We start from the raw sequence: 23,897 nt of genomic DNA, 5'->3' as shown, positions 1-23,897 counted from the left end.
TGAGGGTTGCTGGAGGGATCTTGAGTGAGGGGATGGGCTAAATGGGCAAGGGGCATTGAACAGGGCACTTGTTGGGATGAGCACTGGGTGTTATATGTAGGTGATGAGTCACTGGATTCTACTCCTGAAATCATTATTGAATTATATGCTAACTAACTTGGATATAAATTTAAAAAAAAAGGAGAGGACATAAAGAAATTGAGAGTCAAAACATCATCAGAGTGAACGCCCCTTGCCCTATGGACTTCCTTTTGCCATGAGTCACTTCTGATTTATTTCCCACTGAGGAAGGAAAGTGTTTTCCCCCAAAAAAGCATGACAGCCTCAGGATATCATTGATTCAGTGGCAGAATATTCAAACTTTCATGTGGATTATTAGGAAATGCACCTCCTGATGAATTAATATAAAAATCACAAAGACTGGGACGCCTGGGTGGCTCAGTCAGTTAAGTGTCCGACTTCAGCTCAGGTAATGATCTCGCAGTCTGTGAGTTTGAGCCCCGCATCAGGCTCTGTGCTGACAGCTCAGAGCCTGGAGCCTGCTCCCAATTCTGTGTCTTCCTCTCCCTCTGTCCCTCCCCTGCTCAGTCTCTCTCTCTCTCTCTCTCTCTCTCTCTCTCTCTCTCTCAAAAATAAATTTAAAAAATTTTTTAAAAATCACAAAGACTTACAGAACACTAAGAGATTAGATTTGTTATATCTTAGACTGTTTTTATGTGTGCTTCAAACTCAGAAGTCTCTACTAGAGCGTGTTTATACCCCTTAGCAATACTTCTTAAAGATATAGTCAAAATAGTAGGCACAGTAAGACTCATAGTTTCAGAATGCATCATCATATGTGACCACCGTCAGAATACATTATATGTGATCCTTTGTGTAGGAGAGTTGAAGTGTCTCTTTGCTTAGCAAATGGCTTCTCTAGTGTGTCTAGTTTGACTTAAAAGTGCATCTAAATCAGTAGTTTATACATACTCAAAGTTCAAGAAAAGTTTTCCAAATTAGGCATGTAATTATTTTTAAAAATCAGAGATGAGAGTAAATGTTTCAAACTGCCTTCAAGCCCTTTGGAAATATTTGTGAAGTTGATAATTTAATAACTGCAAATAAATATCTATTTAGTGCTAAGTGCTCTAACAACTGTTCATCTTTTGTACATTTCATCTGAGATACTATAAAACTTACTTAAACTACATTTCCTTTTATATCTCCTAGTTTTCACTTTTCCCTAATTAAGACTGGTTAATCCTAATTAGTGATAGACATATGTACTTCTAACTTATGACAAGGGGTAAAAGAAGAAAAGTACATGCAGAGAATCACACACATATATTTATATTTGTAAATATCAATGAAAGGAAGGAAAGGCTATTTAGACTAATATAATATGGGAAAATGAGGTGATTTTAGAAACTCTCAATGTGCAAAATTAAAGGTCAATGGGAAAAAAGAATGAATTTATTTTGTACTTGTAGATTTAATCTATGGCCTCCTTAACCCGAACAATTTACTTCGATGAGTTTTAAAAATAACTTGAAGACTATAAATAACATTTGGTGACTGGACAAAAGAGGTGGCCTGGATACCTGACTTGTCCCTGACCGTCACGGAAGTGGAAGCAGGAAGCAGAAGCATTGCCATCCAGAGCCAAAGTTTCCAAGAGCCAGCATGCCTCATTGTGCCTCGAAACCATGTGAACAAGTGGCTGCAGGTCTGCAACAAAACAAAATACTGGAATTGAGCTTACAATTCCTTTCATCATTATCTCTAGAAAATCCTCATCACCAAAGAGAACACGATAGATTTTTACACTACATAGAATTATATAATTGGATATATGATTATATATGTAGTTATACATAATTTATCAATATACACCTTAGTGTGTATGAAAAAGTTCCAAAAATATTTTCAGATTACTTCCTAATTATCAATGTCCACATAGCCTCTTATAACTTAAATTTTCTCTTCTTTTCATGTGTTTTTTAAAGCTATACCACTTTAAAATGATTTTATGTATGCAATTTAGAAATATAGACATATATACACACATATATATATACACACACACATATATGCGTACACATATATATGTGTGTGTATATATATATGTATATGTATATATATATATATATATATATATATATATATACACATATATATATATAAATGTATATATATATTTCTAAATCCTGGTAAAATACACCTAACATAAAATCTAAAATCTTCATCACTTTTAGGTAGAATTAAATACCTTCATATTATTGTGTAATCATCACTATCATCCATAATTTCTCATCTTGAAAAACTGAGACTCTATAACTATTGAACATCAACTCCCCATTTCTCCCTCCCCAATCCTTGGCAACTACCACTCTACTTTCTGACTCTATGAATTTGATTACGCTAGGTAACTCATATAAGTGGGACCAGACAGTATTTATCCTTTTGTGACTTCATTTCATTTAGCATAATATCCTTAAAGTTCATTCATGTTGAAGCATATGTCAGAATTTCCTTCCTTTTTATCTTAATTTTTTAAGTTTATTTATTTATTTTGAGAGAGAGAGAGAGAGAGAGGGAGAGAGAGAGAGAGAGAGCGAGAGAATCCCAAGCAAGCTCTGCTCAGCATGGAGCCAATTCAGACTAGATCCCACAACAGTAAGATCATGACCTGAGCTGATATCAAGAGTCCAGTGGCTAACAGACAGCCACCCAGGAGACCCCAAAATTTCCTTCCTTTTTTAAAGCTGAATAATATTGCACTGTGTATATATACCATGTTTTGTTTATCCAGTCATCCACTGATGTATACTTGGGTTGTTCCTGCCTTTTGGCTAATGTGAATAATGTTACTATGAACATGAATGTACAAATATCTGTCCAAACCCTGCTGTCAATTCTTTTAGGTACATACCCAGAAACGGGATTGCTGGATCATATGATAATTCTATTTTTAATTTTCTTAAGAACCAACATACTGTTTGCCATACCAGCTACACCATTTTATATTCCCACAAACAATGCACAACAGTTCCAAATTCTCTCCATCCTCATCAACCTTATTATTTTTTTAATAGCAACCATCCTAATGGGTATGAGAGGGTATCTCATTATGTTTTTGATTTTCATTTCCCTAAGGATTAGTGATGTTGACGGTCTTCTCATATGCTTATTTCCATTTGTATATCTTCTCTGGAGAAATGCCTATTAAATCCTTTCCCCATTTTATAATGTGGCTATTGTTGAATTGTAGGAGTTCTTTATATATTCTGGATATTAGTCCCTTTCAGACATATGATTTGCCCATATTTTCCTCCTTGTTGTGGGTTACGTCTTCACTCTCTTGATTGTGTCCTTTGCTACAAAGAAATTTACTTTTATGTCATCCAATTTACCTATTGTTCTTGTCACCTGTTATTTTGGTGTCATCTACAATAGATTTATATTTTTACAATATAATCTTATTATTCACAATTCTATTTTCTCTTCTATAGTGTTACACATTTTGTCTTAACTGATGTTACATTTTCTATAAACATAACTATGTTGTTACTGGGAGGAATAATCACTGCTACTGGAGTGATTACTATACATACATACTATACATACATGTGATTACTATACATACATATATATATCCATTTACATAAAGAAAAGAATGGATGTATATAATTCCTGCCTGAGCCTACCACTGGCATCATATTTAACATTAATGTGTTATCATCCATAACCATTTGTTTTTCTAAATATAGACTACTACTTTATAGGTATTACAGTAAAAGATTTAGTAAACAGAATCCCTAAAATGGAAAACTTAAATATTATGCAAATTAATTTTTATAGTGAAATAACATGAAAATAAACTGTAAGTAAAAATATAATGGCTCCTTCAGTGTATTTAACAATTGCAGTATTATTAGAATAGCTATTCTAAGACTTCTAAATATGCAAATAATATTGAATCATTTATTTGCCATCATTTAAATTTTATTCAAGAGTCAAATATAAAAGAATCCATCACACCAATGTCTAAATGTTGTCAGTACACACTCTAGAAAAAAACTAAAGTTATCATCTTTGGTATTCTGCATGTGCCAAATACTCTAAGATCAGCACTTTAAAATTAATTCAAGATTTTAGATATTTCTGGATGAATAGCTAGAAGCAGCAATTGCAACACTAAAATCGTGTGTGGTTCTAAATATCAAACAGCTGGTTTTATGCCTTATTTCTTTTAAACTCTTTCATCTAGATATAGTCTTAATCCTCATATGACTTTGCAAACTTATCCTATTATTTCAGTTAGTAGTTGTTAAAGCAATTAATTCTATTTCAAGTAAGTGAACTCAAAAATATTGATTTAATTATCAGAGATCCTTGATTTTTTTATTTTTAACCACGAATTTTATCTTCTAGACATTTTTGTTACTTAAAGGGATTTCAATTACCAACACATAGACAAGAATAAAAGAAGTTTTACACTATTATAGTCATTAAATATTCAATAAAAAATTACCATGCAAATAATCTTCAGGTACATATGAATTAAATCATAAAATTTTACCAAATATTTAAGCAGGAATTATCACTGACCTTTCATTTAAAAAATTTTTCAAAGAATAGACCAAGAGAACACAGATAAATCATTAAGGCAGCAAAATTATTACAATATACTAAACAATGATATTGTAAGAAAGAGAAAATTACTGGCAAATCTCTTTTGAACACAGATGTGAAACTGTCAACAAAATTTTAGTACAGTAGAGGAAAACATCAACAAAACAAAAAGGCAACCTACTGAAAGGGAGAAGATATTTGAAATGATATATCTGATAAGGAGTTAATATCCAAAATATATAAAGAACTAATACAAGTCAACACCAAAAAAAAAAACACCATAATTAAAAAATGGGCAGAGGACTTGAATAGACATTTTTCCTAAGTGACTTCTATTAGTTGATAAATTAGCAGTGTAGTATAGAGATTAAAACCATGGCTTATGTCTGGGCTTTGCCACTTATAAACAAGTTATGTAATCTCACTAAGCCTTCATTTATTTACCTGAAAACTGATAACAACACTAGCAATAAATTATTTAACAACTGGGGAAAGTATAGTAGAGGTCCTTGAACATATTAAGTATTCATACAAATTACCTACTATTATAAGTGTTTGCTCTACATATTCATAAATAATAATAAAAATTGGGGGTGCCTGGATGGCTCAGTTAGTTAAGTGCCTGACTCTTGATTTCAGCTCAGGCCATGATCTCAGGGTCCTGAGATCAAGCCCTGTGTCAGGCTCTGCACTGAGGGGGGAATCTGCTCCAGATTCGCTCTCTCTCCCTCTCTCTGTGCCCCTCCTCTGCTTATGCATGTGTGCACTCTTTCTCATAAATAAATAAATAAATAAATAAATAAATAAATAAATAAATAAAATAATTAGTAAAAGTTTAGTTATCTCCTCAGCCTGAAGTTGATAGTGATATTTGGACAATGGGAAAATGTCAAAGCACCCATAAATTTATGTTCATTGAAGCTTTGGTCCCTCTTACAGCAACAAAGACCCAGAGAGCTATAGAGCCATATGTATATTAACTCAATCTTGAGGTCTCCCAACTGGTTCCTTGAGTCACTTAGAGGTTCATAGCACTTAGCTTCAATCTCATTTATGCAAAACGCTTGAAGAATAAGATGTTATGTTTAGTTGACTAAATGTCCTAGTTATTGATGAATTGCCATTCCACCCTCTAATGAAATGCCTTTCACCAAGTTCAGCAAGAACTTGAGAGAATTCTTTGTTCTCCCCATTTAATTCAAATCTTGGTGGTACTTCCTATAGCTGACTACTCCCTCCTTGAAATCTTCAGTCTCATTGGTCATCCCGGCCCTCACACTCTCTGGGATTTCTCTCTAAATCCCTTCTCAAATCTTTTTGCTACCTGATATCTTAATCCTGGGATCTGTGGGCCTTCCCCACCTTGTCTTTATAATGTCTCTTGAGGTGATCTCACCATTTCTTGGCTTTAAACAGTACCTGTCAGATGAATCTAAAATTTGTATCCCCAATCCAGTCTTCTCTGAACATTAGACTGTAGCCAGCTGCCTATTCTGTATTTCCTCTTAGATGGTGCACAAGACACCTGTAATTTAGTACGTCCAAGTTAAATGCTTGATTCTCAACCATAACTTACTCTTCTCATGCTCTTCCCAGTCTCAATTAGTGCCCATCAAAATGCTCAAACCAGGAACTCAAGCATCACGCTGCTGCTTCTGTCTTCCTTATCACCATCTCCCACATCCAAACAATCAGCAAGTCATATCAGTATTACCCCATACCCATCTCAAATCCATCCACTGCCCTCCATTCTTCTGCCATAATCCTAATTCAGGTTACCCTGGTGTAGATTCCTCAACAACTTCCTAACTCATTTCCCCTAAAATCTATCAGCTTCTGACCATATTCACTCACTACATAGCACAGGAGAGCTTTTCTTAAAATAAAAATTGAATCACGTCACTCCCCTGCTTTAACCCTTTAAATGGTTTCCCATTGTACTTTACATGTAATCCAAAAGCCTTTCTATGGCCTTCTAGGCCCTGAGTACTTTAGCTCCTACTCTCCTCTCCAGCTTCACTTGGTACTCTCCTCTTCACTGATATCCTATCCTTCAAATTCCCATGTTCTTTCCAACCTCAGAACTTTTGTGCATGCTGTGTCCTCAACCTGGATCACACTGGGTCCTTTTCATCCTACACCTCTCAATGTAAATGTTACTGGGTGGAAGAGCTCTTGCCTGACAGGTAAGTGTCCTTGCCCCATTATTCTCTAGCTCAGACAATTCTGTCTTTGGACATATGTTTATTGCCCCCACTCAACTCTACTCTCCCTTGAAGGCAGAGACTATGTCTGTCTTGTCCATCACCTTATCCTCAGCAGCTAGCATAGTATCTGTGAAAGTAGGGGCTTAATAAACATTCTTTGAATTAAAATAAGTAACAGACTGCCAATTTCCAAATCTTAAGATATAGAAAAACATACTTATCTTTAAATCTGTAGTGATGATAATTTAATCTTATAATTCATCAAGCATTTTAAGATCTTATAATATTTCAAGGATTGACCATTACCATGAACATAGTATCGATTCATACATTTAATTCTTAATTTTTCTCTTTTTAAGCTTTTTATTTTAATTCCAGTATAGTTAACATACAGGGTTATTTTAGTTTCAGGTGTACATCTCTTTGTACATTTAAAACATGTTTACTATTTGAGGTTTCTATTGTTTTGATCCTGATTAAGTACAGATATACTCCCCTCCACTAGGAACATTTTTTTTTCCCACTAGGAACATTTGGAAAAAAAAAAAAAAACTTGATAAAGGTCTCAAAATAAATCTTTGTATATGTTAAAACAAAACACCTTTTCCAGATCCTTAATCTCTGCTTCAGGCAGTTGCAGGGTGGGAAAAACCTCCCTTAGGGTCTTTCTGGACCTCTCCTCCAGATCCTTCTCACTGTCCCCAGAAACCTCAGGCTACTTCTTGCTGCTCTGGACCCACCTCCAGTGCCCTCCAGGAATTCTCAATTCTGGGCTTTGTCCACAATCTCCTCCATCATCAAAACTTCCCAATTTTCTATTTTGTCCCCTCAGCTAGATGACCATCAAGATAGTTTGATAAATTTATACAAGCCAATGTTGTCACAATTTAACTTATTGCTCTTCTTAGGTAAGATTTAAATGTTAACACAGACCTTCAATGCTGTCCCAATGGACTGCCCAATGAAGAGCCTCAGAATAATATATGTGGATATGGATGTTACTAAAGGCCTCAAATCACTTTTTTCAAAACTTGTACAAAGATGGCTCATGATACATTTTAAGAAGGATGTGGGGAATATTGGTTACACATGTTCTCATTTTCTGAAGCACAATTTCTTTTATATGTGTATTTTTTGAGAGGCAGGCATGTCTCTTCCTAACACTATCACATTATAGGACAAGAGATCCACATATCATATGTCTAAATATATGAAAGTTAAAAATAAAGCTAATAAGACTAAGAAGAAATATGTTTTTTCCTTTTATCTTGGCAAGTATACCTTCACAAAGACTTGAAAGCCCAAGTCAAGTTTGGAATTGAATACAGCAGGCTACAAGGGATTAACTAGACGCTGGCCTGGACCAAAGCTCTTCCCTCACTTTTTCCCATTCTTGACTTGGTCTGCACCATGAGGGGCCTCACCTACATGTATGGTAAGATACCAATAAGTCTAAGCTCTGTCCATAACACCTGCAAGCAGTCACTCCTTGATACCTGCTTGGGCCTAAGAGTGTTCCCACCAGTGACTTGGTTTGCCCCTGGAAAGACGAATCCAAGGAAGAGGTCTGCCAGGTCTTATAAGAGGACTAAGGGTGCTTTGGTCAAGGAATTTCAGGATCTTGGGTTCCCAGAGCCTCAACTAGCAGCTTGAGCTTTGTGTGGATGGGTCCCCTTATATCTGTGGACTCCTAACCCTGAGAGCAGAAGCACATCCAGAGCAAGGCCACATAAGGGCCTTCCAAAATGTAAGTCCCAGAGCTGGGACCTTGTTGCCTGGGCCTAAGGAGAGTACAGAAGACAAGTACCAGGCCCTCATTCTACAGATATGAAGCATTAAAGCTCATAGAGAAGATCCCAGAGCCTGAGATACAAGTCCAGCTCTTCTTCACTAAGAAGCCAGTGCTGTTACACCATGATGTTTACTATCAGGATGTGGGATAGACCTTTAACTTCCCTATATACTTCCTTTAAATTTGTAGCTATTCTTTATCAAGATGCTAGCCAGATCCTGGGGGGGTGCCTGGGTGGCTCAGTTGGCTGAACAACCGACTCTTGGTTTTAGCTCAGGTCATGATCTCAAGGTTCATGAGTCCAAGGCCCACATCAGGCTCCCCACTGGTGGTGTGGAGCCTGCCTGGGATTTTTCTCTCTCCCTCTCTCTCTGCCCCTGCCTTGATCGCTCTCTCTGTCTCTCAAAATAAGTAAATAAACTTAAAAAAAAAAAGCTATCCAGATCTAGGCTGTAGTTCTTTCCCAGCACTACAAAGTACCAAAGTTCTAAGTGTGAGTATTCCAGTACTGCCAGTCTTGAGCAGACAACAGTGCCGAGGAGCCGATGAACTGTCTAAAATCATCCAGATAGCCCTATCTATAACCTATTTCCCAATGCTATGACAACAAAGAGATAAAGACCAACTGAAGGTCTGGCTATGACCTCTACTTCTAACCCATTATTCTCACCATCCTTGCCCAAGTGGAATAGTTTTGATACTGGTTGGCATAAGGCAATTTAAAAAGGAGTCACTGTCCTTTAAATTTCCATTATTCAGCTCTTGAAACCCTGTAAGGCAACTATGACACTGAAAATATTTTAATTAGGACATGAATTTTTTTATTCCTTATATATTTTTGAGAGAGAGAGAGAGAGAGAGAGAGAGAGAGAGAGAGAGAATGGAAGCAGGGCAGTGGCACAGAGAAGGGGACAGAGGATCCAAAGTGGTCTCTGTGCTGCTCAAACTCTTGAACTGCACCATCATGATCCCAGCTGAAGTTGGACGCTCAATCAACTAAACCACCCAGGTCCTCTAGGAGATGGATTTTTAAAAATTCTTTGTCAATCTAGATTAATGTACACAGAGCATAGAAAAGACAGAAAAGAGCAGTGGAAAACCTTAATCTTTCATTCCATCCATACAATGAGATTCCTACTATGTGCCACAGGGGATATAGTAGTCACTGGGGATACAGCAGTGAGCCAAACAGGGGAAGTCCCTGGTGTCACTCTGGTAAGGGAGACCAAAAATAAACAAACATACACATCATCTTTGAAAGACGGACACTAGGAACTAAAGGAAAGCGTGTAAATAGGATGATGAAATAGTAGGCTTGCTAGATAAGATGGTCAGGGGCTTCTCAGCACAAACTTTTGAGTAAACCAAACCAAATCTGCCTACAGAACATGAATCATTTTATAATGCTCATTCTGCATCTTTGAAATTTGGTATTAGGTAGAGTCTGAGTGTTAGAGTTAAGACATAAATAGAAAATAACACGGAAAAGACAAGTGAAAGAAGAAAAAGGAGAAAATAGAAAAGTACTGATTCACTTTATGTAGGCTGTTAAATGAGCAACACATTTCAACTTTTAAAAAAGTAAGTTTGATTTGTTACATGACTAAACCCATGTTCTCAGAGCATTCATTACAAAGAGTAATGCCGTGTGACTGGGTAGGGGTTTGATTCTTAAATCAAACCTCTTGACTACCCTCCAATATGCCTGTATATAACTCCAAGAAAATCTGGCCATAGTGTTGTGAAGTCACAGATCTCTTAAATAAGCAAAAAAAAAAAAAAACAAAAAACAAAAAACAAAAACAAAAAACAAAAAACAAACAAAAAACAGGTGTTAACACATCTGTTCTTTTACCAATCTTTAGAATCTATCTTTAGTGAAGCTAGAGCAGAGTCTATCAACTATTAGAGAAAACCAGCTGAAAAGACATGCCTATAGAGTTAAATTCCAAGCCAATAATAGGACAAAAAATCTCAACATCTTAGACTAGATTTAGCATTATTTCATAATTTCATCAATAATGAAATTGAAGCTGGTGTGCAGAAGTCGGATGCAGCTTAGGCAAGGTTTCTGCCCTTATTACAATCTACAGAAAGCTCTTGACCTTTATATTTTAATTACAGGCATCCTTTTTACCTTAATAATCTGAGTTAGACATTTCAAAATCCGCTTTAATTCATTCTTTACCCCTCCCATATCAAATCTCTATCAAGTCTATCAAATCTACTTTTACAAAGTTCCTCTGAATCCATACCAACTTATTTATCCTCACAAAAACTGATTTATTTCACGTCCTTACTATTTCTCATCTGTAAAAGTGCAGGAGACCCCAAACTAGATTCCTCTGTTTCAGTCTCGTTCCCCTTGATTCTATATCCCTACTGCTCAAGACTTCTATTTCCATGACAGATCTAATCACTTTAGTGCTCTGCTTTTTTGAAGTCTCCTGGTGGTTTTTCATTGGCTATTCCTAAGGGAACCAGTCAAGACTCTCTCACCATTAGTGGAGTCCTCAACTCATCTGACCAGTCTCATGGCCTGCTACCTCCTTCCAAACAAGCTCCACTCCATAAAACCCTTCACGATTACCCCACATGTGCCAGGCTTCTGCACATGCAGTTTTGGCTGTTGGGATATCTTTCCATTCTCTTTCCAACTGGTGATGATTTACTCTGCCTTCCACATGCAATTCAAATACCATGTCTTCTATGAAGTCTGCGGGAACCATCACAGAGTTCATTTATTCACTGTCTTGCAATCTAATAGAGTTCAGTTCCCACCTCTGCTTCAGCACAGTCTATACTGCACTTTAATAACTTATGTACATTCCGTCCCCCCTCCATACTGAATTTCTTACAGAAAAAAGTGTCTTATCATTCGTGTTTTGTTCAAACATTAAATGATGTTTTAACACTAGCATTTAGTAGGTACTCAATCAATTTGTAGGAACACAGTCTAAGGCAATACGTTTCCAAAATTAAACAAATGAAAGGTTCAACCTGTTAAGTAATATATGCAGATATGGACTTAACATTTACAGAAAGATAGGAAGTGAAGAATTACAGACGAATATAGAAAAAAATTACTGAAAGAAAGCTCAGTGAACATAAGTTCAGTTATTTAATGAGACGCACAAAACATACTATTACTGAATTTCTCTTCCTTCACAGAAAATATATTCCCTGGTTCTTAATGTTTATAATCCTCTAAAGCTGATCAACTCTACCACATTTTCTCAAAATTCTGTGTTATTTCTCCTGTCACTTCAAAACTAGCACCTACTTCCAGAGGGTCTCCAAACTCAGGTCCCCTTTAAACATGCTTAACTGATTCTCATCATCCTCAACAACTTGTTTGGTTAAGTGATACACTTCCTTGAAATATCATTGTCTCCATCAACTTTTTTTGATACCATTCTCAACTTCCACCATTATGAGTGACCTACATTTTTTTGGATATCAATTCTTTAGCTCTGTTTCCACAGATATATCTATATCAACGATCCAATGCCACTTAAAATTTTAAATTGACATATATATTTCCTTATCTACCAGTTTTCCTAATTTTTCCATCTGAAGGGCTCTATGACCTAATAATCTTACAATCTCATAATTCCTTTTGATTGTTTTCAAAGAGGTATCAGAGACCCCTTGGGCCTCAGAAATATCCTAGTATTCTACTGGCATTCACCCTCTTTCTATCAATTTCCAAATTTAATACGCAACTTCCTCATCTGATTATATCACTACTGGCCTACAAAATAACACCCCAAAGAGCCCCTTGCCTCTCAGCCTCTCCTTTCCAGTCTCTCCCTGGCAAGTGTTATCTGCTCTCCTCATCTCCGGTTTCATTCCAGCTTGGATTCTCTGTCTTACCAGGCACATGACTGCTCACTCCCACCTCTAAGCCTTCACACATGCCATTCCTTCTGGCTGGAATGCCCTCTCTCTTGCTCTCTTCTGCTAAGCCTCTTTATTCTCTGCCTCTTTAAGATATATGACTTTAATGCAGCCTGCCCTGAATAATCCAACTCCAATCCCATTCATTCTCTTTTTTCCAAGATCCTTTCCAGGTTATATATTAGCATCTCTCTCTAGTCCTACTAATTTTTCATTTTCCACTTGAATTTGTAATTATGATGCCACTTAGCTTCACAACTGTGGTTTCTATCTCCATATCTTCTCTTGCCTCTAAAACCATCCACTGTCTGTACCCACTGGGCATTTCTACCTGCTCCAAAAAAATGAACTACAATTTCAGCGAGAGAGATTAAACTGAAAGACCATAAAGTAGATAGAAATTTTCCATTTCTGGAGAATACCATGGGCTTCCTTCTGTTTTAGATGGTTTCCTTGGATGACAATGATTCAGATACAGAGATGTCCCAACTGTGATAATAATGACATTTGCTTTTCTTTCACCTTTTTGCTTTTTCTCTGGCCTTTTCATATCAGGTTCAGGCTCGCTCTGCTGCTCTATCACCACACCTCCACCCTCCTTTCCCAGGAAACCCAACTTAGATTCCTTACCAGTTTGAGAGCTCAGGCCGGACAAAACCTCATGGAAGCACCTGCCAGTCACTTTCTCCATTTTCTATCCCCTAGAGAGAGAATGAATTTTTCCACCCCTGGCGATTGCCTCCTTCTTTCCCATCCTGAAGACATATTCCCAGTCAAAGAACCATGTCAAGCCTCCTCAGGAAGAGATTTTAGGTACGTGTGCACCATCTGAACAACTAAACATCTCGGTTTCTCCTTGGCAGGCACATACCAAAAACCTCTACTTGAGTCCCACTACAGCTCTCTCCTCACACACCAGTAAGGAGATGCTGAGAGACCACACGTTTGATAAAGTGGTGTGTTTGTTTGTTTGTTTGTTTGTTTGTTTGTTTGAATCTCTTTAAAAAACGGCAGTGCTGCTTGGTTTGGATTGAGAATAGCAAGCGCCATTGCTCTCTCACTTTTTGTTGGGGTAGGGGTAGGGAGAGATGTTGGAGTGATTTTATTTCATTCCCTCCATTATCAAGCACATATAAATTCCTCCTGAGCGTCCCAACCATCCTCCCACCTTGTTTCTCCTCAGATTTCTCCTCCAAGCAGAAGACGGGACCAATCAGTCTTGCCACTGTGGATGCAACGAGGCAGCACAAGTGTTTCCTTTACCCTTGCACTCCCCAACCTCAAGCTGGGGCTCACCATCACTCACTGCTGCAATTCCTGGATGGTTCCATTAAAACTCTGCGCATTCTCGGGTTCTGAGTTCTCCTCTTTTTGATCCCCAGCCCACTGTCCCCTGAAGCTGGCAGTGAGTTCTGGTACCCTGTCCCTCTCCATTTCCCCACCTCTCCCAGCCTCTGGGGCTCCTGCAACCTGGCCAGCCCACCACCGACCCGCCTGCTCCCTCCCTCCCTCCCCCTTCCCGGGACTTGTTTCGCTTACGCGCCCGCCTGCTCAGAATAAGCTAGCGTGCCCGGCGGCCGAGGCGCGCTTGGTTCCGGGCCAACAAACTTCTTCGGGACCCTGCAGTGCCCTAGCGGGCTGCGCGGCGCCGCCTCCCTTCTCACGGCCGCGGTGGCGTCGGCGCCGGCGCGCTGACGGCGGTGGCGGCTGGATCTCGCAGCTAAGGCGGCGGAGGTGGGGGCCGCGTTCTCCGAGTGCCGGGACCTGGACGTTCCCGCGGCGGTGGCGGTGGCGGCGGCGGCGGCGGCGGCGGCGGCAGGGACGGCGAGGACGGCGGGGACGGCGGCGGCGCTCGGTCGGGCCGCGCTGCGCATGCTGCAGGGTAATGAAGGAGCAGCGCCGGACGCCTGGAGGCTGACCGGGGCTAGGGGAGGCCCTAGTCCCGGGGTCCCCGCCCGCGCAGCCCCTGGAAGCAGCACTTGGGAGAAATACCCGCATGTCAGAATAAGTAACCCCGGGCCCGAGAGCTAGGCGCCGGAACCTCGCGTCTGCCAGTTTACACCCCTTAACTGTCTCCTGGTTTCCAGTGGGTAACGTCTCTAGACGTAGACCAAAAAAATACGATCTAACGGCATGGATTTCTATTGAGTTTATTTGTTTTGTGCATTTAACCCCATGGATGTGTTCTTCTGTCTTTGATGTCTGTTCTCACCCGCATCAGCGGTGCTGGTAGCTCTCCTTTGCAAAAACACTCGTAGCCAGAAAAATCACCTAGAACTAAAGTATAACGCATAAAGCCTGCATTATGTGAACATCTGAGCACAAACTACATCATATATAGCATATTAAAGTGGCCGTAGCGTTCCAAACGTTTTTGGTCCCGTCGTTAAGCCACCTATGGGAATGCGTAATTGCAGGTGTGCATTATTTATCCACCAAAACATATTTACATGTGTAGCACAGTTTTTACATTTTCTTGAAAAGCAGATGCACGCAAATGACCAGAGACACGAGCAGATGATATAGAACCAGCATGTGTGCGAGAGATCAAGGGAAACGGCCGGTGGCAAAGCTGCGCAGCTTACCTTGAATGTGTGTTTGAGCCCCTCAGAGGCGCAGTGGAGTCCGGCCAGGGCTGCCGCACCGCCGAGGAGTGGCCCGAGTGAGCTCCCTGCGAGTGGGGAAGGGGGACGCATCTCTGCCCTTATTAGTCTCTCCCAGTGTGACCCTCCCACTCGACGAGGACGAGGACTCCGCAAGACAGGACTCCGCCAACTCATGCACAGGTTTTCCTTAATTACAACAATGTCGCCTTAGAGCTAGGAATAATGACTTCCAGGTTTTTGTTTTATTAGCAGTTTCACAGAATGACTATTGGAGGCAGGTGCTTAGAGTTTCTCACTTTGATTATGAAATGTCTTCAAAGTATTGTGTGTGGCATACATTCACAGGTAATAATTGGCTTCTTAATAGTTGAGCTAAAAAAAGATATCATTTGTGTATCATTTTTCACTTTTATGTCAGTTTATTTAAAGTTAATCAAGAGAGTCTGTCTGCCTTCTAATCATGTTCATGTGTACAGGTTTGTGTGGTATGGTTTGTCTCAGAGTTCATAAAAGTATTTTGTGATTTTAAATATTATGTCTTTCTGTGGATTGGTGCTATAAATCCTGGGTTTTGAACTCTTTGGGATCTCTTTGAACATGTGAAGGTAACATTTTTCTGCAGATCTCTGTGTAGGTATTTGTGGGTGTGTGGAGAGTTCCATATCTATCTATCTATCTATCTATCTATGTGTGTGTATATATATATGTATATATATATATATTTGGGTATATATACTAGGTATACATGTATATTTGAAGGCATATATACATATATGTATACACATATTGTGTGTATGAATACATATACATATATATATATATATATATTTGAAAGAAAAGTAAAACCATTATAGAATTCAGAAAAATAACAGGCATTAGAAAACAGATAAATTGGTTTAATCGTCTTTAGTTCAGTATTGCCATATTGGGGAAATAATATAAAATATGTTATTGATGCATAATGGTGAAAATCAGTAAGCTTAAAAGTTACCTTAAACCACAGAAATATGCTTCATGTGTCAGGGCTCATAAATCAGGTAACAAATAAAATCTGGCTGGCAAAAAATAAAAATGTTAAGAAAAATTTTAGGAAATAGCCCATTCCCACTTCATTGAAGTCAAACTATTAAAGAGTCAACTTTAATAGTGGTTTTTAAACCTGTCTTTCATTGTAGTCCAAATACCTGCATTTAGTGTTGCATCCATAGTGATGCAAACCATGTTTATAAGGCTAAATTTAAAACCTCTTGGTATGTTTCCTTCTGGTGTGATTTTCATCACTAATTTTTGGTTGACTGTGGAAAGAGGCCAAGGAGGGAGGATATCACATGAGTCACGCTGCTCAAATGGCCATTTGGAAACCATGATTCACAAATCTTCATCAGATTTTTGGTGATTCTTCTCTAATTTTTTAAAAGCATTGTCCCTATTTGAATTCTTTTTTTTCTCTTTAAGCAATTGTACATTACCCTTCAATTACTAGTGAATTGAAATAAGAGCATCTGTGTTTTATTTCTCTGATAGACAATTATATTCACTTTATTTACATTTAATTAGTACTATTTAAAGCAAGGCTTTAAAACTACTTAACAGAAAGCCTGAAATTTTGCCTCTAATTTGTGTTTTAATACAAGTAAATCATCTTTATTTTAGCATTACTTTCACAAACACTTTAATAATTTCATAATCTTTATATGTTTTTGACCTAACCGCTGTTATATTTGTCTTTCTATCTCAGATTGCTCCTTTTCCTACTCACAGCATTGAACTGAACAAGAGTTTGGAGAAATGATTAAAAATAAAAATTATTATTATCTGTTGCTTAGTTTGTTCCTAGATACACCAACAATCCCAGGTCAATAAATATTCCTGGTTTTTCTTCCAGGAAAGGGTTCAAACTGGGGCTGGTTTCGTAATAACAAAGTATTATAGCCCTGGATTTTGGCCTGTTAGCAAATTCTTTTCATCGAATTTTAAAGTGACTTCAAATAGAAAGAGCCCCTAACCAAGCACCTTTTATTTATCCAACCCAAATGCAATTATAAATGATCAGTTTTTCTACTCGCTTCTGAAGCTACTGCTGGTAAAGGAACATCTGAAAATAATAGGAGATCTGACAGGACTTTGAATTCTGGCAAACAGCTTGCAGGGCTTCTAATGCCCAGCTTAGCTGTATGCACGTGCTTTAAAAAATTAAAAAGACTTGAAACACAAACTGCTTTCGACATTTATGCACCATGGAAGTCATGTTTAACTATTTTTATGCCATATGAAGAATCAATACCTTTAATGCATTAAAAAACTGTTCCATACAGTTTTAAGTACAGTGTAAAGCCCCACTTACATAATCTAAGTGACATAAAAGGAACACTGCACCATATTTTGATAATTGCCCCGTAATAAATTTAAAGAATGTTGTTTTTTGTCTAAGCCTCACTTCTTAATCTCCTGGGTAAACACGGCTATTTGTTTTTCCTTTTCTTTTTTCTGTACTTCTGTACTCCCAGCCATGTTTCTTTGCCTTTTCCCTTTCGTAATTCCTTTCACTTTTCTCCTCCTTCAGAGTTTCCATTTTCCAAGAAGAAAGAATTTCAGCATTGCCCCCAGCTAACTTCTTAGTTACCAAACCATAAGAGTGTTCATTCTTTATTGAATTTACAGGGCACAGCCATACATGACTCCCATACATATCCCATGGAAATACTTCAATGCATCAATAGTGGATGAACAGACGTTACTGTTAACTGTAATTACCAAGTCTGACTTGTCATCGCCTGCACACACTTCCCATTCTTTTCCTTTTTAGACCAGTACTACATGTGATATTCTTAAAGGTAAACAGAAAGTAGTCATACTAGTTCTAAATTTGTAGTAATCATCAAAAGTAAGGGCTTTTAAAATTTTTTAGATGCTATTTTTACCATTGTTTCTGAAAATAATTCTCCTCACAGAAAATAATATTCCACTGGTTGTTGTTATGCTTGCTTCCATTCCTGGAAGATATTCTAGCTCCTCACATTGACTCAGCTTAGAAATGAGAGGAAGAGGTGATCATAGATCTGACATTCACTTAGTTTATTAGACTTACTTCCTACGGATCGGTGACCCTGAAAGGAAATATGCTAAAAGGCAAATGCCTGACTGGGGAAAATGTTTATTAATACACATCAGCTCTCAAAAATATTTTTTTTAAATGGAGACAGATAAACATCCCAATAGAAAAATAGGCAAAAATATGAAAAGGCAATTCACAAAGGAAATGCAAATGGTCAATTAACACATGAAAAATATTCAATTAAATTAGTATTCAAAGAAATACACATTTCTAAGCGAATGATTTTTTTCTCCTACCCATTTTGCCAGGACTAATATTAATGATTATATTCAGTGTTGTCATAAACGAGGAGCATTCTCACACTTCTAGAAGCAGCACAAAATAGTTGTCTTTCTGAAAGGGCAAATTAGCCATGCATATTAAAACTTTGAAAACTCCTCTGAAACCGTAACTGCTTATTTCTGACTTATGATTATGGGGGATTTTGATTTCTTCCTTTTGCTTATCTATGATAATATAAAGTTTCTATAGTGAATGTGTATTACTGTTATAATAAAAACATAACAAACTAATGTGGTATTTTCTATATCTCCAACAAATTAAAAAAGCAACAGTGTTGAGAGAGCCGAGAAATTTGCCTCTCAAGTACTCTTTTCAATCATTTCCAGCAGGAATCTTCTAGGTAAAAATTAGTATGTAACTTGAAACATTTGAACTTACTCCAGTGACTTCACTAGGAATCAGATATTAATTAAACCGTTCATTCCACACACATTTTTGAATGCCTCTTAAGCTGAGCACTGTAGAGTATACAAGGATAGGTTACACGTGGGCCCCACCTCCTGGAGTTTAACATTTAGTAAGAAAGAGAAGACATGTATACATACACAATGATGTCATGAAATGAAAATACAAAGTGCAATAAAGTAGATATAAAATACTAGGAAAGCTCAAAGGAGAAGAAAACCATATTGATATGTATAAGCATGAGAGTCAAAAAATTTCAGTGAACAAAAATATATCCATTGTTTTGTCAGTCTAAATAAATGTAACTAAAAGTCATCGTAGAATCATAGTACTAGAAAGGGCACCATAACTAAATAGTTAATTGTGACATACTAAGTTCACTGTTCCTATAATATTTGTTGAAAGAATCAACAAAAGAAAAAAAAATTAAGAATCAGCAAAGAATAAGCCCACTTATGTCCCGATTCAGATGAGGAAAATGAAGTTTCTTTCCTACAGAGCTAAATCCTTTCCCGGGAATTCAAGGCCTTAAACGGTGTCATCTCGGTCCCCTCACCTCAAATGCCTGTGAGGCCACAACCAGATTAAATGCTCGTAGCTACAGAATGAACAGGCCCAGTGCTTTCTCCATGCTGTTACTCACGCTTCTTCCATCTGAATCTCGAAGTGGCCACTGAAATTCTGCCAGTCATTCGAGGCATGTTTCAGGTGTTATCCATAACATGGTTTCTTCCCTGGCCTCCTCTCACCAAACTCTCCCCCCACTTCTAGACAGTGGTGTGGTTTGCTCTTGTTAAATGACAATCTACTTTCCATCACCTTGTTTCACACAATTCTGTATTGGGCCCTCTGACATGATTGTTAACTCCTTGAGGACTAGAATGGAGTCTTCTCCTCCCCCCACCTTTTTTTCTAGTTTATTTATTTTGAGAGAGACAGAGCAAGCAGAGGCGAAACAGAAAGAAGGGGGATGAGAGAGAGAGAGAGAGAGAGAGAGAGAATGTGAAGCAGGCTCTGCACTGCCAGCACAGAACCTGACATAGGGCCCAAACCGTGAGATCATGACCTGAGCCGAAATCAAGGATGGGATGCTTAACCAACTGAACCACCCAGGTGGCTCCTTTTTTAGTAATGCCCAGAGCACCTAGTATAATAAATTATTTTTTCTTAATATTGTCATTAAATATTTGTTGAAATGAGGCCTGTGGATGTTAAGTAACCAAGAACATACAATTTTCTAATTACAAAGTATGGACTGACTCTCAGAGTGAATATGGAAAAATGGTAGATTCATTTTGGTATGCTATCTAAGAGAATTAAATTACTAGACTGCTAACTTGATCACAGGATAATTTGTTCCCACCTATAAAAGATTCTAAGAACAGGGACTTCTTTTTTCTTTTTTTGAGGGCAGCAATGTATCGAGAGAGCAAGACTATTATTAGTTGAAAATGTCTTCATCCTATGTCCCCTTCACTCCTTTTCCAAACAAAAGGTAAATTTTCATTATTAAAAAAGAGAACACAACTCTGTTTAATCTCTTATTACACTTAATACATGAAAAAGAACCCCTAATTAAACTTTGTTCTAACTCTTGAATGTTTTTAAATAACGACCCCTCTATACAACATTTAAAAAAAAATCAACATTGGCACAGTATAAATGATTGGTTAGTTAGTACATTATGTCAGGTTATACAATTATAATTGTTTTCATTGTAACCTCTTTTGAAGCATTTATTTTCAACTTCAAAAGTTATTTAGCTTATTCAGTGATTCTCATGAAATCATTTCTTAAAAAATCATTTGCTAGGCCTGGTGCTAAGTGCTTTACATATTTCATCTTTTTCAAATCCTTCAACAACCATATTGTCCTATTTTCGCAGCTTAGGACCAAGCTGAGCTTGACTTGCACCCCAGTCTGTCTCATTCCAATGTCCAGGCTCTTATCCACCATGCTCTGGAACATTGTCTTTAATTATTTTTAAAAAAATTTTTTTTTCAACGTTTATTTATTTTTGGGACAGAGAGAGACAGAGCATGAACGGGGGAGGGGCAGAGAGAGAGAGGGAGACACAGAATCGGAAACAGGCTCCAGGCTCTGAGCCATCAGCCCAGAGCCTGACGCGGGGCTCGAACTCACGGACTGCGAGATCGTGACCTGGCTGAAGTCGGACGCTTAACCGACTGCACCACCCAGGCACCCCTTTAATTATTTTTCAACGAACATTTTGCTACCCTACACCATCCAACAGACTGGCTGAATGGGCGCTCAAGGCAAAGCAGAGGCCTCGAAGTTATGTGGCAACAATTTCCCTTACAAGATAATGCGGACAGCGCCCAGGAGATCAATGGGTTGAGCGACTATCTCTTGATTTCAGCTCGGGTCTTGATCCCAGGGTCGTGGGATGGAGCCTGCATTGGGGTCTGCACCGAGCGTGGAGCCTGCTTAAGGGTCTCTCCCTCTCTCTCTCTCTCTCTCTCTGCACTTCTCCCCAGGTTGTGTGATCTCTCTCTCTTTCTAAATAAAAAATAATAAAAAATAAAAATAAAAAAGCAAGATAATATGTAAAAGACAAAATTATATAAACCTATAAGTCTCTGTTTTAAGAAAGGTATTTTAATTAAGAGAAAACCATGAATTAAATTAGTTGAACTTAAAAGTATTTTATTTATTCAGACAATGTGCAGCAACATGCTTTATTCTGTGTTAAATTAAAAGAAAAAAAAATTCCAGGGCGCCTAGTGGCTCAGTTGGTTAAGCTTCTGCTCTGATCATGCTCTTGTGGTTCATGGGTTCAAGGCCCTCATCTGTCAGGCGCTGGGCTGACAGCTCCGAGCCTGGATCCTGCTTCAGATTCTGTGTCTCCCTCTCTGCCCCTCCCCTGCTTGTGTGCTCCCTCTCAAAAATAAATAAACATTTAAAAGAATTCCAAGATAGAAAACTAGGCAAAGCACTTTGCTTAGCTAACTGTTCAACTAAGGCAAGGTAAGATAAATTTGACCAGACTCTGTTTTCTATCAAAGGTGACAGATTTCCTTATTTTTCTAATACTCAAGGACATTCTTGCTGTCAAATTATTTTACCATAAACCCATTTTTATCCATTTTAAATGTAAACTTCTAAGTTTATAAAACCCCTTTCAAGTAACTATAAGTCATAAAACATAGCTAGTGAGGGAAATAGTGATAGTTCATAAATCTATTCTTATTTTTAAGTACTTTGGGTGTTAACCAAAAACTACAGAATATTTTTTTCTTTTCTTATGTAGAAAAGTTCTTCATTTTTAACAAAAACCTCATAATAACCTTTAGTGCTTTGATAGCCGTATTGAAATCCACTATCTCTTATCTAAAGACTTGGTCGCACTGGCTGCCAGACAGATACTCTCTTGCTAATCCTATCCCTAACCAGGGTCACTGCTCAGCTGGTTCTGCTGTGGGGCCATCGCTCAGTTTTGACCCCAACCTTGAGGATGCTAGCTACATCAGGAGCAAGGTGCCATCTGAAGCAGAGGAAGGGTCTGTTTTCTCTATCAAGGTCAGTCTCATGCCAATGGTTTCTGTTAGAATGACATTCTCATAGGAAGTGACCCTAGTGGTATTCTCAGGCAGTGTTTGGCTTCTTTACTCCATGTTATATTCAGGTTATTGCTGCATAATATACTATCCCAAAACTCAGTGGCTTTTTTACATTTATTACTGCTCATAGGTCTGCTGAATGAAGTTCTTCTGGTCTAGGCTGGGTTTGGCTGATCTCAGTTGGGTTCTCTTATGGGTCTGCCATCAGCTAGCAGTCCAGAAGATTGGCTGGTAGTAAGGTGGTTCATTTGGGACAAGTTATCTAGCTTCTACATGATCTCTCATCCTCAAAAAGACTAGCCTAATCCAGGAGACCACAGGATTCAAAACAAAGTGGAAGCCCACAAGTTATCTTGAGCTTGGGCCCAGAACTGGCACGTGGTCACTTCTATCACATTCTATTGACTGAAGCAAGTCCCAAGGCCAGGTCAGAGTCAAAATCTCCATCTCTTGAAGGGAGAAGCCTCAAAATCACATTGTTATGAGCACAGATATAAGAGAGTGAAGAAATGGAGCCACTGGTAATTTCCTATGGTTAGGAGAATACACAAAGAGCATCTTCATTCAACCCCACCAGTTGGTAAGTCCTACATCCTTCTCTGGATACCTGTTGCCCCTAGAACTGCCAGTAAGCAACTGCGAGTGCAGCTTGACAGGTCTTATCCCTCAGCTAATTCCAGCCCCTCTCACTTGGGATCAAGGAAACTGAAGAGATTCTTCACTTCTCTCTCCCCCAGGGGTATAGAGAAGTGAGATGTGTACATTTCCTTAGAAAGCCTAGGCAGTAGTTTCCACATGTCCTGCTGATGCAAGGGAATCCAGCAAACTTTCTGAATTCAGAAACCTTAAGGGAAGAAATGAATCTTCTCATCAGTTTTTAGAAAGTCACCACACCTCAGAGGAGATAGATTGAGGTTGACTAATAAGAGACTCTTTGGCAGCTCTTCATTCTCTCTCTTATGGACGAACTCTTTCTTTTGTAGCTCCCACTACTTTGGAGGTAACAAAGACTACCAAGCCAGTAGAATGTTTTTTGAATCATGAGGGGCCTAGGAAGCTAACTTACCAGAATCTTTCTTCTTTTGCACCTCACCTTTTTGTTTGTTTGTTTGTTTTTCCTGTTTGCTTGTCACTATAATAATGGGTAGGTGATAAGATTGAAAAGTTACTTGTGGATGGGTGCCTGAGTGGCTCAGTTGGTTAGGTGTCTGACTCTTGATTTCAGCTCAGGTCATGATCTCAAAGTTTCGTGAGTTCGAGCCCTGCATTAGTGTCTGTGATGAGGATGCAGACTCTGCTTGGGATTGTCTGTCTCCCTCTGTCTCTTCCCCTCCCCCCACTCATGCTGTCTGTCTCTCTCAAAACAAATGATTAAAACTAAAAAAAAATTTC

General features: G+C 38.3%; 1 protein-coding gene across 2 annotated transcripts in view; it reads right to left on the bottom strand.

Annotated features, from left to right (window-relative positions):
* The window catches only part of COL19A1 (collagen type XIX alpha 1 chain), a 349,696-nt gene extending 334,293 nt beyond the window's left edge, over positions 1–15,403 (bottom strand). The window contains exons 1-2 of one of the 2 annotated variants that reach the window (XM_045057717.1): positions 15,102–15,403; positions 1,584–1,710 (exon numbers count right to left, since the gene is read on the bottom strand). In XM_045057717.1, the coding sequence (XP_044913652.1) occupies positions 1,584–1,710; positions 15,102–15,296 (322 nt within the window). In that variant the 5' untranslated portion in view covers positions 15,297–15,403. Of the gene's footprint in view, positions 1–1,583; positions 1,711–14,055; positions 14,169–15,101 lie in introns of those variants that run through there. The other variant, XM_045057718.1, reaches the window with a different exon arrangement.
* Positions 15,404–23,897: the final 8,494 nt, after the last annotated feature.

Source organism: Felis catus, chromosome B2, assembly GCF_018350175.1.
Source record: "Felis catus isolate Fca126 chromosome B2, F.catus_Fca126_mat1.0, whole genome shotgun sequence".
Lineage (NCBI taxonomy): Eukaryota > Metazoa > Chordata > Mammalia > Carnivora > Felidae > Felis > Felis catus.
This window is presented reverse-complemented; position numbering and strand designations above follow the sequence as displayed.